This window comes from Zonotrichia leucophrys, chromosome 21 (genome assembly GCF_028769735.1).
Source record: "Zonotrichia leucophrys gambelii isolate GWCS_2022_RI chromosome 21, RI_Zleu_2.0, whole genome shotgun sequence".
Lineage (NCBI taxonomy): Eukaryota > Metazoa > Chordata > Aves > Passeriformes > Passerellidae > Zonotrichia > Zonotrichia leucophrys.
Window position 1 is genome coordinate 7,317,668 of NC_088190.1, and position 14,463 is coordinate 7,332,130.

The following is a 14,463-nucleotide window of genomic DNA, read 5'->3' on the forward strand; positions in this document are numbered from 1 at the left end:
CCCGCCGTCCCCATGGAGACCGAGCTCTTCCGGGAGACCGGCGCTGCCGGCGGCGCGCTCGGAGGTGAGGGCCTGCGGAGGGGCCGCGGCGGCTCAGAGGCTGCGGCAGTGCCGTGCCGTGGGTTCGGAATGGGGATGGCGGCAGCCGTGTCCTGGGCGGCATCGGGCCGGGGAGGGGATTGTCCCGCTCTGCTCTGCGCTGGGGCGGCCTCACCTGGGATATTGAGGGCAGGTGTGGGCACCGCGATATAAGAAGGATATTAAGGTGTTAGAAAGCGTCCAGAGGAGGGCAGAGAAGCTGGTGAAGGGCCTTGAGGGGAGGAGGAGCGGCTGAAGGCACTTGGTCTGTTCAGCTGGAGGAGACTGAGGGGAGACTCATCCCAGTTACAGCTTCCTCTGAGGGGAGCAGGAGAGACAGACACTGATCGCTGCTCTAGTGACAGCGACAGGGCCAGGGAATGGCTGGAGCTCTGTCAGGGCAGGGTTAGGCTGGAGATCAGGGAAAGGTTCTTCCCCCCAGAGGGTGGTTGAGCACTGAACAGGCTCCCCAGAAAATGGGCACAGCACGGAGCCTGTCTGAGTTCAAGGAGCTCCAGGGGACATGATGTGACTCCTGGGGTGTCCTCTACAGGACCTGGACTCGATGATCCATGTGAGTCCCTTCCAGCTCAGCATGTTCTGTGATTCTATTTTGGTTTTTTGCTAAGTTGTGCTTATCCAAAGTCAAAGACTTCTTTCTTGTCCCATGCTCTGGCAGTGAGGAGGTTCACTAAGGAAACGGGGAGGGAGCACAGATGGGACAGGTGACCTGAACTGGCCAAAGGGATATTCCACACCACAGAATGCCCAGTGTATCAACTGGGGGGAGTGACTGGGAAGTAGCTGATCTGGGTTCAGGAAGGGGTCTGACATCAGTCAGTGGGTGGTGAGCAACTGCATGGTGCAATTTTCCCCTTTATTATTGTTGTTATAATTGTTATTGTTGTTGTTGTGTTGTTGTTGCTGTTATAATTTATCATTACTACTCTATTTTACTTTATTTTCAATTATTAAACTGTTATTTTCTACACATACAAGCTTTACTTTGATTCTCCTTCCCATTCCACGGGGTGGGAGGAGAAGAGAAGGGGGGAGTTGAGCAAGGAGCTGCGTAGTTTTTTATTTCCAGCTCAGCTTAACCCACCACAGCTGGCTTAGGGAATGTGTGTTGGATGAATGGGTGGTGAGGTGGATCAAGGGCTGTCTGGGTGGCAGAGCTCAGAGGGCATCATCCACTTGGAAGTCTGCAGTCAGTGGCTTCCCCAAAGATCTATACTGGGTTCAGTAGTCCAGTCTTAATCAACTTGTTTATCAACGACCTGGACAGACTGATGGAATGTACCCTTCAGCAGGTTTGGTGATGATATGGAACTGGGGAAGTGGCTGATCCACCTGAAGGCTGTGCTCCCCGGTGCACAGCAGGACTTTTAGAGGCTGGAGAGTTAGACAAAGAGAAACTTAATGGTGCTCAACAAGGGCAATGCAGGTCCTGCCCCTGGGGAGGAACAGCCCCAAGTACCAGCACAGGCAGGGGTGCCTGCTGGAGCATCTCTGCAGGGAGGACCTGGGGGTCCCATGGTCACTGAGCTGTCCTGGAGCCAGCAGAGTGTCCTGGGGGCCAGGGGGCCCTGGGATGCACTGGGAGGAGCACTGGCAGCAGGTCAGGGAGTGACCCTGCCCCTGTGTCCCTCTGCCCAGCCCTGGGGGGCACAGCTGAGTGCTGTGTCCAGCCCTGGGCTCCTCGCCAGGAGCATCTCCCTTGCTGAAGAAAGGCTGAGGGAGCAGGGGCTATTCTGCCTTGAGAGGGGCCCTCATCCCGTCCTTTCTGTCCCTGTCTGCAGGGAAGGCTCAGCCTCTTCACCGGGGGGCCCAGCAATGGCACAAGAACAGCTGGCAGGAACTGATGCACAGGAAGTTCCATCTGAACATGAGGAAGAACTTTGCTGTGCGGGTGACACATCGCCTAGAGAGGGCGTAGAGTGTTCATCCCTGGAGATATTTAAAAAAAAACCTAACAAAACACCAAAACACAAAAGGACGGAATCGTGTTCCGTTCGCTCTGGGATGACCCTTCTGACCACGGCAGGGCTCTTCCAGCCTGAGTCCGTGTGTGATTCTGGAACTCGGAGGCGGTGGCGCTTCCGGGCAGCGAGCTGCGGTTCCGGGGCAGAGCGGCGGCTCCGGGAAGGGACCGGCGGTGGGTCTGAGGCAGAGGGGCAGGTGCGGGGCAGAGCAGCAAGTCCGAGAAGGGACCGGCAGTGTGTCCGGGCACTGAGCGGCGGTGTGTCCGGGCACTGAGCGGCGGTGTGTCCGGGCACTGAGCGGCGGTCCCGGGCATTGAGCGGCGGTTCCGGGCATTGAGCGGCGGTGTGTTCGTGCATTGAACGGCGGTGTGTCCGGTATTGAGCGGCGGTGTGTCCGGGCATTGAGCGGCGGTCCCGTGCATTGAGCGGCGGTGTGTCCGGGCATTGAGCGGCGGTGTGTCCGGGCATTGAGCGGCAGTCCCGTGCATTGAGCGGCGGTGTGTCCGGGCATTGAGCGGCGGTGTGTCCGGGCATTGAGCGGCGGTGTGTCCGGGCATTGAGCGGCGGTGTGTCCGGGCATTGAGCGGCAGTCCCGTGCATTGAGCGGCGGTGTGTCCGGGCATTGAGCGGCGGTCCCGGCCAGAGCACGGCTGCGGCCGCCCAGGCTCCGGAGCCATGGAGGAGCAGCAGCGGCGGGCGCTGCGGCGCGGGCGGGCCCGGCTGGTGGCGGCGCTGCGGGTGGAGCCCCTCTGGGACCCGCTGGAGCAGCGCGGGCTCTTCACCCGGCCAATGCTGGAGGAGTTGCAGGTGGGCCAGGGAGCGGGACACTGAGCACCGGGGGCTGGCCCCTAGAGGGTCCGTGTTTCCTGAGAGCCGGGGACGGGCATGGCGGGGTAGCTCCTGCATCCCCTGAGCCCTGGTGACAGGACTGAAGGGTGGCCCCCATGTCGCCTAACCCTAGTGACAGGCCTGAGAGAGGTGGCTTTGTGTCCTCTTGTGCCCAAAGGAGGGACCCATGTCCCCGGAGCCCCGTGACAGGTCAGGGGGATGGCCCCCAAGTCCCCTCACTCTAGTGACAGACGTGGGAAGGACTGTCGTGTCCAGGTCCCCTCACTCTGGTGACAAGCTCATAGGGGAGCTCCATGTCCCTTTAGTCCTGGTGACAGGCCCAAAGGGATGGCCCTGTGTCCCCTCACTCTGATGACAAGGCCTGGCGTTGGTCCTTATGCAGATGTTTGAGAATCACCCCCCCCACTTGTCCGTTCATGTCCCCAGCTCTGGCTAGTGCCAGGTGTAGGAGTTTCTCTTTGTGTCCCCTTCCGAGTTTGATGACACCCTTAAGGTGTTCTTGTTTCCCCCCTTGGTTACAGGTGACAGGTCTGGGAGTGTTTTTACCCCATCTTACACACTGGTGACAGCCCAGGGGTGCCTTTTTGTCCCCAGGGGCCAGATTTGGGGTGCTCCCCTCTCCCCCTTTACCTCTAGACTCCTCATCAGGCTGGGTATCCCAGTGGAGACCATTGTTGTTGGAGGGAGGTCAGGGCTGGGGGTCTGGTGAGGGTCTCTGGCTATTTCCACTCATTTTGCTGTTGTTTACCCCGTGTCCCTGTCCTGAGTGTGGATCCCACATTTCCCTGCTCAGGGTGGTTGGAAGGGCTGTGCAGGCACTGCACAAACCCCTGTTCTGGGTTTTTCTCCTCTGCAGAGCACTGGCAGCCGAGGGGAGCAAGCCCGGCAGCTGGTCATTGACCTGGAGACTCGAGGGAAGCAGGCTTTCCCTGCCTTCCTCTCCATCCTGCGGGACACCGGGCAGGGCGACCTCGCTGAGATGCTGATCCAGGAGTGCGAATCCCGGCCGGTGCCACCGCAGCTGCCGGACCTGCGGCCCGTGGAGCTGGAGCTGCGGGAGGAAAAACAGCGTAAAAGTCAGTGCTGAGGGTGCGATGTGTTTTTGGCAAACAGCAGCATAGGGGGTGGCAGCTGGGATCCCTCTCACTGTGGGCAGGAGTCTGGGAAGTCCTGATTTTTATTATCCTGGTAGAGGTGACTGTTGGAAGAATCATGGACTCCTAGAATGGTTTGGGTTGGAAGGGACCTTAAAGCTCATCTCATTCCTTCCCCTGTTGTGGGCAAGGACACCTTCCACTATCCCAGGTTGCTCCAAGCCCTTTCCCACTTGGTCTTGAACACTGCCAGGGTGGGGCCTCCACAGCTTCTCGGGGCAGCCTGTATGTCCTGCTTTTCAGCCATGGAACCTTTTGAGCTTGGACTCATCATCTGTATTTTTGTCCCATGCCATTACAGATGTGACCCCTCATGAACGTCTGTCTATCCCAGTGCAAGCTGAGAGTGAAAGACCTCGAATGCCTCCTGTGCCAGCCCGGGGTAAGCCACATTCCACTCCTAGAGCCACAGCATGCCAAAGGCTCATTTCCAGTGTGGTGGGAAGGGGAAATTCATATATGTTGGGAAAGATGCAAACTTTAGGAGTGTGATCTTCTTGTGGAGTGTGGTGAGCTGAATCCTGTGCCTGTTTTGTGTTGTAGGTTCTGCGGTTGACAAGAGGAGGCGTGACCAGGTTAGTATTTGAGAAAGCTGAAAGTGTTCCCTACAAGGCAAAAGCTCTGTGCTTCATGGGTGACTCCAGAAAATATGTCTGGAGGAGCTGGTTCTCACTTTGTCATACCTGAGCAATTGCTCCGAGGCTGTAACAGGGCTGATGGTTTCAGAGTGGATCAGTCATTAGCCAGATCCTCCTCATGATTACCACACTGATAACACAAATTCTTGGCTCCTTTTGGTAAGGTTTGATGACGATGCCTAAAAATATTTCCCAGAAATTTCAACATGCTGTTGGACATGCTACAGATAAAGCAGCAGCTGGTTTTCCACAAAGGCTTTCCCCAGTTTAGTGGGTTGTTCTTGTTTCCAGCTGCTGATGAGGAGATGTGTGTGGAGAAAGGGTGCTTCTACCCATCCCTAGGACTAGAGTAATTAAAAAGCTGTGAAATGAACCACTTTAAGGACTCCCATTCCTCACTGGCATTGTATCGTGCTGGATTAGCCAGCAAGCACTTGGAATAAGAAGGAGTTTAATTGTGACTTGTCCCTGCCAGGATTATGAGATGAAAGCGGATCCCTGTGGACACTGCCTGATCCTCAATAACGTCAATTTCTCCAGAGACTCGGGTCTGTCCACCCGAGAGGGCTCTGACATTGACTGTGAGAAGCTGGAGAGGCGCTTCAGGGCCTTGCGCTTCACCGTCCTGACCCGGCGGGATCTGAAAGCTCAGGTGAGCCTGGGTGTGTCCTGCTGACACGAGGGATGAGAGGTCAGCCCCTGGAAGCAATGGGAATGCTTTAGGGGATGTGTCTTGTGTTGGCAGCACACCAAAAACCTCCCACAAAGAAACAATGAACCACTTGTATCTTACTTTATTGTTGCTCTGCAATTGCCGAAGTGGAGAGGACCTTGCCCATTTTCATCCTTCTGCATGAATCTTGAATCCTCACTGGGATTTGTAGGGATTTGGTGAGGTTGTGTTTTTGGGATAGCTTGAACAGTTGTGTCATGTCTGTCTGTGCCATCCTTGGCTGTTACTGGAAGTATTGGAGGGAACTTGATCATCTGAAAGTAAATATGATTCTTTGCTCACCCACCAGCTCCCGGTCAGAAACAGTGGATTTCCTCAGATCATGTGGAAATGTGCTTTGGTTTGTGATGCTGTGTTGTAAAGAGTATAGAGAGGTGAGAAATTTCTGTGATTAAAGCAGCCAGTGTTAAATAAGGGCAGAGATGCAGAAACTCTCACTCTCTGCCAATGGCTTTTGCCAGCTGTAATCAGGGCTCATGTTATCCTGTGGCCGAGGTTGACAGGATCCATGGCAGTGCAGTTAGAACAGGGCCTGGCAGTAACCTGTGGCTGACATATGATTCAAAAGACTCTCTTTGTGATGTTTTCTACACAGGAAATGGTGTTGGAGCTGCTGAAGCTGTCTCAGCAGGACCACAGTGCTTTGGCCTGCTGCATTGTGGTGATCCTTTCCCATGGCTGTCAGGTGGGTTTGTCCCATCTCTCCCTTTGTTCCTTTGCTGTGGGAAAGGGTTAATTCCCTCTCCTGTGGTCTCACACAGGGTGAGAGGGAAGTGGTCTGTCAAAACTTTGTTCTGCCATTGCAGTGCATTTCAAAGAGTTACACCCTTATTCTGCGTTAAAGAAAACAGGAGCTTCTCTGATGTGGTCTGATCCAATGGTGCCAGTGGACAAGTCTTTTCTATTTTGGAAGTTGGGGCTAAAAATTTGGAAATCCATGGAGGTCCCAGTCAGCCTCATGTTGTGGTGATTCAGTCCTTCCCATTCTCCAGCTCTGACTGGGAGATGCTATTAGCAATAAAGCCATTTTATTCCAAGTCAGTTCCTAGAGGATGAGGAGAAGCATTCTTGGGAAAATGGTCTATGGTATGTGCCCATTGTACCAAAGGATGAAGAACTCTTTTGCTGGAGGATGTGGGATATGAGTTGGATAACAGAAGTTGGATTGCTGGGTTTTAGTGCATTTCAAATGTCCCTGGATGTCCCCTCACCCTGACTTGGCCACAGGGATTCCCACAAACACCAGGATTTGTTCTGGTACCTTTATGCCATGAAGCACCTGATGGGAAATGGGCCCCCTTGGAACTGGCCTTGCCTTCCCTGTCACTAGCTCCTGCATTTTCCTCTTGCAGACGAGCCATATTCAGTTTCCTGGAGGCGTTTATGGAACGGATGGAAAACCCATTCCCATAGAAAAGATTGTGAACTATTTCAATGGGTCCAATTGCCCGAGTTTGAGAGGAAAACCCAAACTGTTCTTCATCCAAGCCTGTGGTGGAGGTGAATCTTTGTGTTGGCTCTGGTAGCGTTGGGCTGCAGAGGTGTGGTCAGGCTGTGGCTTTGGCTCCCTTTCTGTTCATTGATTGCCCCTCTCTCCAACTGTCTTCTCACACCAGCTGCCTCTTCTTTTATTTGTTGAGAGGCCACTCCAGCTCTTCACACACAGTGAGGAATTTTATATTAACTACCAATGACTTTGACTCAACCAATGCTGCTGAATGGCCAAAAAGCCTTACTTTGTTCTAGGGCCTTTTTCCTTTTCTTTCCCCATCTTTTCTTAATGTCGAATGTACAGCTGTGAATCACTTGGGTGGAATGGACCTCAGGAGCTGTCTTGTTGCTGCTTTTTTCAGAACAAAGGGATCAAGGCTTTGTAGTGGATTGTGATTCCCCTGAAGAGGAAGCTCCTGGGGGTTCCTTGGAATCGGACGCAACCCCCTTTCTGGTTTCATCAGACAACATGGATGAGCCTGATGCCATTGCCAGTTTGCCCACACCTAGTGACATCTTGGTTTCCTACTCAACTTTTCCAGGTGAAACAGCCTGTGCAAATCCTTTTCTGAGCATGAGGGAATTCGCAAAACAGTCAAAGCTTCATGGCCAAAGATAGGGGCAGTTCAGGATAACCGAGCTCTGTTGGAGTGCTAGGAACTTGTTGGGATGAGAACAGCAGATGGGTTTTGGCATAACATTCTCCTTCTTTCTCTGAAGGTTTTGTCTCCTGGAGGGAGAAGTCAAGTGGCTCGTGGTATGTGGAAACACTGGACAGTGTGCTGGAGCAGTATGCCCATTCAGAAGACCTGCTCAGCATGTTAGTGAGGGTAAATGTCTTCTTTGTTCTGCTTTTTGCTGATGAAGGAAATAGTCAGGGGTGTGATCAGTTGAGGCATGGAGGCCTACACTCAAAAAAGCAGTGAGGATATTGAATGTTGAGTTTAGGGATGGGCTCATTGGAGGTACTGCAGAGAGGTTTAGTTACAAGGAAAGTGTCTAGCCTCAATCTGCCAAAAATCATTGGAGGCTTCTCCAGTGAGAAGTAATCTTGGCAATACAGGCTTTAATCCTTCTGAAGAAATTGCTAAAAATGTCATGGCTTGTCCTATCCAAGCTGATGGGATTTGGGTGCTCCTGTAAGCTTGTCCTGGGGTTGGAGGAGCACAATGCACAGGGCTATGGAATAAGTCTGGCTGATAAACATCTTTCTTTGTTTGCTTTGTTGACTCAATATTGCCAAAGTTGTGTACAAGTGTAGGTGCCCCAGATACTTTTTCTGTTCTCCATGGGTAGGAGAAAAGTCCAGTGTGGGAGGAGAGAGGACTTACAGAATCACCTTGTTGTTGTTTTCTGGTTGTTGCGGTGCTTCTTTGGCCACCTTGGCATGGCAGCCATTGATTCCCAGGGATGGGGAGAGCATCCCATTCCTCAGCCTCTCTTCTGTTCCCAGGTGGCACACGCTGTCTCTGCCAAGGGGAGGTACAAGCAGATCCCGGGATGTTTCAATTTCCTCCGTAAAAAATTCTTCTTCATGTGCCGCTGACACATGGGCTCCGAGCCCCTTGCCAAGCACTGGAGGTTCTTCCTGTGGCTGAATGAAATCTGTGCCCACCACGACTTGGTGTCAGTGCTCCCTGTGGATTTTGTCTGTGTGTCCAGATGTTTGTCTGGAGAAATGTGATCCACGAGCGTTGGCTTTGCCATGCAGTGGAGATGAGAGGGAGATTGTGCTGTTCCAATGGGAAATGTGGATGGAGCAGGAAGTCCCTTTGCTGGAGAACAGAGCCAGAGGAGAGCACTTCTGGCTCACCCTGACACGGCCACACTCGGCCTCAGAGGATTTTTCTTTGCTGATCATGGTATTTGTGTCCTGTGCTGTCCAGGTAACTGATTGAGGGGACCAGGGTCTGATGTTCAAGTGAAATGGGATGAGTTTTGCAGTCAGTGTTTCTAATAAATGCAATTAAAGAGCAAATCTTTAGCTGTATTCCCTTGTCTGTTCCATCTCCTCATTGCCATTTCAGCACCTCCTGAAGGCTCCTCTGAAGTGGGAAGAGTAGGAACCTTCACTCATGTCTGTGCTGCTCTGTCTGGTCATTTACAATGTGGCTGTGCTAGCCTATGGAGCATCCTGATCCTTTTGAGGAGTCAGTTGGGAGTTACTATAGGAAACTGATGAGGATTCATTGAAATACCAGTGCTGAGGTAAAGTTCTTAAGGAGCTGCTACCATGATGGCCTTAGGTCAGAAATCCTGCATCTGTGTTGGATTTTGAGGGGGAAAAGCATCCTTGGTGCCACCCTTGGGAGGTGCAGAGTGCACCCTTAGGGTAGGTCTGTGCTGAGGAGTGCTTGGGGATTCCCAGGGAACCTGGGAATATACAATCTGCTTTTGCAGTCACTGAGTATTTCCACACTTCTGTGGGAGCATTTCAGGTGCTGTGAGGGTGCTGCAGGAGGAAGCCAGGGCTGCCCTGAGCACCCCAAGGAGGGTCCAGCTAGAGCTGGGGTGTGGCTGTGGTGGCCTTGCCCGTGCTCAGGTGTTTGTGAGAACTCATGGTTGTCTTCTTCTCTGCTCCCCTTCTCCATCGCCCAGGGGAGTGGGGCCCTGGGCTGTCCTGTCCCATGTTATCCAGTTTTGTACAGAGCATCTGGGTGTGCAGGTGATCCCAGGGCTGATCTCATCTCCCCTGGACCTGTTCTCCTTCAGGAAAGGTGACCCTCCACTCTTCCCTTGTTTATTTCCCTGCTTCCCTCACTAAGAAAGCATTGGGACTGGGGTGGGGGTGACTTTGGGTAGAGATGGCTCAGCCTCGTCCCTCTCCTTTCCATGACATGGACTGCAGTGGCTGCTCCTTCCCCAGGACATCCCTGGCAGAGATGAGAACAGAGTGGAGCACTCTGGCAGCACAGGTGGTGGAGGAAGTGTGGTGGGGCTGGGGAATGACCTCCAGGACCAACCCAGTTACCTCAACACCCCCATTATAAATCTGCTGCCATCAAGTTACCAGCAAGATCCCCTGAAACACCCCAGCACCAGCCAAGACACCTAAAAACTCCTTGGGCCAACTCGGGGCCCTATAGCCCCTCCCCAAGCTAGAGACCCCCCCAGGACCATCAGGCCAGATTCCAGCCACTCTCCCATCAAACCACCAGCCGAGGTTTGAACCCTCTGGCTTGGTGATGGCCATGGATCTACATGGCTGGGAGTAACTTGTGGGGGATCTCTGCCCACTTTAGGCTCCCCAGGAGCCTGCCCAGCCTCACTGCACAACGTGGGGGCTCTCCCCAGCACACAGGCAGAAGCCCAGGACCACAAGGTGCAGCCCCCTGGTTCTGCTCCATCGTGTCCCCTTGAAAGAACCACACGAGACCAGCTTAGCACTATTGCTTTTATCACAGTCAGTACTTGTGCTCCATGCTGTGTCCTCAGTTCGTGCTCATTTTCTGCCAAAGAAAGACACGGGGAGGCTCATGGTGAGACCTCTGGCAGGGCAGGGGCAGTGTGGCCAACCTGCAGAGGGCAGGAGGAAGGGACACCCACCTCGTTGATCCAGTCGATGTAGGCGGACACCCTGGTGAAGACTGTTGGCTTGTTTTTCATGTTGCATTTCAGGCCGGAGCCAAAGCTGACAATGCCCTCGACCTCCCAGACGCCATCGTCGCGCTGGCAGTTCAGTGGGCCCCCAGAATCGCCCTGTGCAGACAGACAGTGTGGGCCATCAGTCATGGGCACCCAGTTGGCACACCCCACATCCCACACAGGACCCACCACTGTCATAGACAGGTAGAAGAATTATAAAAGAAAGGCCTTGTGAAGTCAGACCTTGCTGTGCTAAAATTGCCAAAGCTGGGCTGTCATTTCTTCTGAGTGCAGCTAAGCTATTTTGTGAATGAGAAGTTCGTTTAACACAACAATCTATTCTGAGGGTGAAAAACAAATGCACCTCTGTAAACAATAAGATTTGTCCCATGAGAACCCACAAAGGGAAAATGGAAATATATCTAGAGAGAGAAAATTTGGTAGACTTATTCAATAGTGCTTACCAGCCAGTGACCTGAATTTCACTGTATTGCTGACCAACTAGGTTTAACACAGTGCCTTCTGATATTTCCTATAAATATGAGTTTTGTGGATAAAGAATTCACTTTCTGCATGAAGAACATGGAGTCTTGGCTGATTTATTCCAACACTCCACTGCAGTTCCATCCCTTCCCCTCCTGTGCTTCTCATGGAACCTGTTGCCCTGCACTGCTCCAGCACCACTCTCAATCCTGCTCTGGGCTGGGAGCAGGTGCCACCCAGCTGTGCCCACACTCACGTTGCATCCAGAGACGATGCCGTCGCCGCCGGCGCACACCATGGTCTTCTTTACAGTGCTGCCCCACCAGTCCCACTTGGAGCAGGTCTCATAGTCCACCACGGGCAGCAGAGCCTGCTGCAGGGCATCAGCCAGGGGCCCGTTGGCTGCAAGGACAGTCACACTTCACACTCTGCACACCCCCTGCCCAGGGACCGCTGGGGACTGTCCGGGGACATCCCACTTACTCCTGACGCGTCCCCAGCCGGTGACATAGCAGGGGTAGTTGTTGGACAGGATCTTGCCAGCAGCCGGCAGGCAGGCGGCACGGACGGTGTCAGTCTCCTGCACCTCCTCTGCCAGCTTGACCAGGGCAATGTCGTTGCTACAGGGGGACATCAGCCATGAGACAGCGGTCCCCAGCTTTGTTGCCCCCCACCCACTCCTGGATATATTCCATCCCTACATGATAAGGATGGAGTTCCATTTCTCGTGGACAATTGTCTTCTCCACAGCCACGGCCACAGAACCAGGCTCGTCAGCCTCTGACAGGTCCTGCTTGCCCAGCACCACACGATAGGTCTTTGAAGAGCTGCCAGGGAGAGAGAGAGTCAGTCCCCACAGATATCTTAACTGCATGGCACAGATGCCCCCCAGCACCCCAACACCCACCTACCTGATGCAGTGGGCAGCTGTCAGCACCCACTGGGGGGCAATGAGGGTCCCACCACAAGTGTGGCTCCAGGATCCAGAGCGGCTGTACTGCAGAGAGATCTGCGGGGGCAGAGGCACAGGGTCAGAGCAGGAACGTCCCCATCCCTGTCCCCATCCCTGTCCCTGTGCCCCTCACCTGCCATGGCCAGCTGTGGGCTACAGCGTCTTCACCGCCCACCACGCGGGAGCTCAGCTGTGGTGGCACGGCCGGCTGACCGCATCCGTAGGCTGTGTGACACCCGGCAAAGGGACATCAGAGGCTGCCTGTGCCCGTGCTCAGGGCCAGGGCAGGTGCCACGGTCCTGTTGCCCCTGCCCTGACCCTTCCCCATGCCCTGCACCTACCGTAGCCCAGCAGCACAACGAGACAGACGGCTCCCAGCATGGTTGTGCAGAGGAAAGGTGCTGTAGTGTGGCTGCTCAGGCTTCTTATAGTGTCTGTACTGCTGGGGACCTTGGGGTGTCCCTGCTGGCTGCTGACACGTGGGGACTGTCCCACGCTCTGGACACAGGGGGTCCTTAGTCCCGTTGCCTGCTCTTATCACACTCATGGTCTTGCCTGGGAATGGCCACATCTGCCCCTCATGTGCTGGCACCATGCTGGGACATGGTGGGGACACCTGGCCCTGCTCTGGGAAGGGGCAGGGTCCCTGCTGGGGCACAGGGTCACTCCCTCCTGGGGCAGCCTCCCACCCATGATGCTGTCAGTGAGGTGCTGGGAAGCCCTGCTGCCCCCCAGCCCTGAGCAGTGACTTCCCCAGGACACTCTCTGCCCCCAGCCCCTCAGTCTCCCAGGGATAAGGTGCTCCCTTTCCTGAAATGCTCATCACTGGGTATCTCTGAGTCCCTGTCAGTGCTTGTTCACCTTGTGTACCCATCCTTGTCATGTCTGGGTGCTTGTTCCTGGCTGCTGCCTTGGTTGTGGCATCATTGTGGGTGCTGGTGGAACATTCTGTGCTCAGGAAAGCCCGGGGGTGAGTGGCTGCGCCATGTGTGACTGCCAATTGCATGCGTGGGGATTTGGGTGGTTTTTGCTTTCCTTTATGTTGTCACTTTAGATTGTTGTATTTATGGTTTGAAGATAACTGTGGAAGTTTATTTTTGGCTGTTCTTTTTGTATATTTGTATCTTTGGTTGGTGGTGGGTGCCCCAGGGCAGTAGTAGAGGCCAATGCCCACATGTGGCTGGAGAAGAGCACCTGGACATGTGTGGCTACTTCTGCCAGAGGGAGCCAGAGCCAGCCAAGCACTCCACGGTGGCACAGCAGGAGCCAGGATGTGGATGGAATGGCCTGGCCTCTGCCCAAGGTTTTCCAAGAACTCACTGGCACATGTGCCCCCTTCCCCACGGCCCTGTTCTGTGTTGCTACTTCTGCGCAGAGCTCCTGGGTGTACAGGTGGTGCTGATCCCATCTCCCTTGGACCGGTTTTCTTTTAGGAAAGGTGACCCTGCACTCTTCCCTATTGGGATGTTAGGAGACACAAGACAGAAGATGGCTTTCAGACCTAGTTAACATAAGAGATTTGATTACAGGATGCCTTGGCAAAAGCAAAAGGAACTTTGTAAATTAGACCTAGATTGCAGTAGGATTCCATCAGATGGCTTTACCGGAAAAAGAAAATCCCATTCAACTCTTCAAGCAAGTGATGCTGTTATATTCATATGTGAAAAACACCAATCACTTGTTTTTAGAAGTTTAAAAGTTTAACAGTAATAAAATGGTTAAAAAATAGTAATATAATTAGAGTAATAAAAATCTGAACAATTGGGATTAGGACAATACAAGATAATAAAAACAAAGTGTTACACAGTCCAGGTGCCTCTTTCTGGGCAAAATAAGCCTGAAAAAGGACACCTGTTAACAAAGGATTAACCCTTAAAAGAAATAACCTACTGCATATTCATACACCTCATACATGATGCATAAATTCCATTCAAACACAGGATTCTGTCTGGTCAGTTTCAACTTCTTCCTCTTAATCCTAATGGTGTCTTCAGGACTGAGCGAGGCAGGAAGAAGTTTGTTTCTTCTGATAAGAGAGCTATAAATTATTTTTCTCTGAAAGATTTAGGTGTCCTGTGGCTGCTATCTTGGTGTGAGTCCTCTCTTAAAAAAAGTATCTTACATATAATAGTTTCTATTTTAACATTATGTTAAAATGTCATGGTTTGAGCCTGGCACAGAGCCAGTGCCCCCCATGAAAATGCCTCACCCTGGTGTCTGCTGTGAGATGTGACCAGGAATAAGCAAAACAGGCTCTAACTTAAACATAAAGACCACTTTATTACTTAAACTACAGGGAAATAGGGAGAGACTATAAAGAAAAGAAAAAAAAAATTGAAAACCTTACAAAACCACTTTTCCTCCTCCCCACTCCCTGACTTTCCCAATCCAATACATTCTCTCAAAAATACCAACTGCCCAGCCCGGCACGACACTTTAGTATACTCAAACTGCAGTTCATGAAGAGGAAAAGGAGTCCTTCTTGTTCCATAGGCTTCTGGAAACACACTGAAAT

At 52.9% G+C, this 14,463-nt stretch overlaps 2 protein-coding genes across 3 annotated transcripts; one reads left to right on the plus strand and one right to left on the minus strand.

Moving 5' to 3' along the window:
• The first annotated feature begins 18 nt into the window (after nt 1-18).
• CASP9 (caspase 9) lies at nt 19-8,906 on the plus strand. 2 transcript variants are annotated; one of them, XM_064730722.1, is made up of 10 exons: nt 19-64; nt 3,769-3,988; nt 4,368-4,448; nt 4,610-4,641; nt 5,180-5,356; nt 6,033-6,122; nt 6,790-6,937; nt 7,291-7,470; nt 7,649-7,758; nt 8,382-8,906. In XM_064730722.1, exons 2-10 carry the CDS (start codon nt 3,892-3,894, stop codon nt 8,472-8,474), a joined length of 1,008 nt encoding a protein of 335 aa, XP_064586792.1. In that variant the 5' UTR covers nt 19-64; nt 3,769-3,891; the 3' UTR covers nt 8,475-8,906. The 2 variants fall into 2 exon arrangements, with proteins under 2 accessions (XP_064586792.1, XP_064586791.1); XM_064730721.1 differs by lacking the exon at nt 19-64 and adding an exon at nt 2,630-2,870.
• A 1,453-nt stretch (nt 8,907-10,359) lies between these two features.
• LOC135456634 (chymotrypsin-C-like) lies at nt 10,360-12,329 on the minus strand. The gene is made up of 8 exons (XM_064730607.1): nt 12,290-12,329; nt 12,082-12,173; nt 11,908-12,005; nt 11,698-11,823; nt 11,480-11,616; nt 11,253-11,398; nt 10,475-10,627; nt 10,360-10,377 (listed from the first exon to the last, which is right to left on the minus strand). Exons 1-8 carry the CDS (start codon nt 12,327-12,329, stop codon nt 10,360-10,362), a joined length of 810 nt encoding a protein of 269 aa, XP_064586677.1.
• Nucleotides 12,330-14,463: the final 2,134 nt, after the last annotated feature.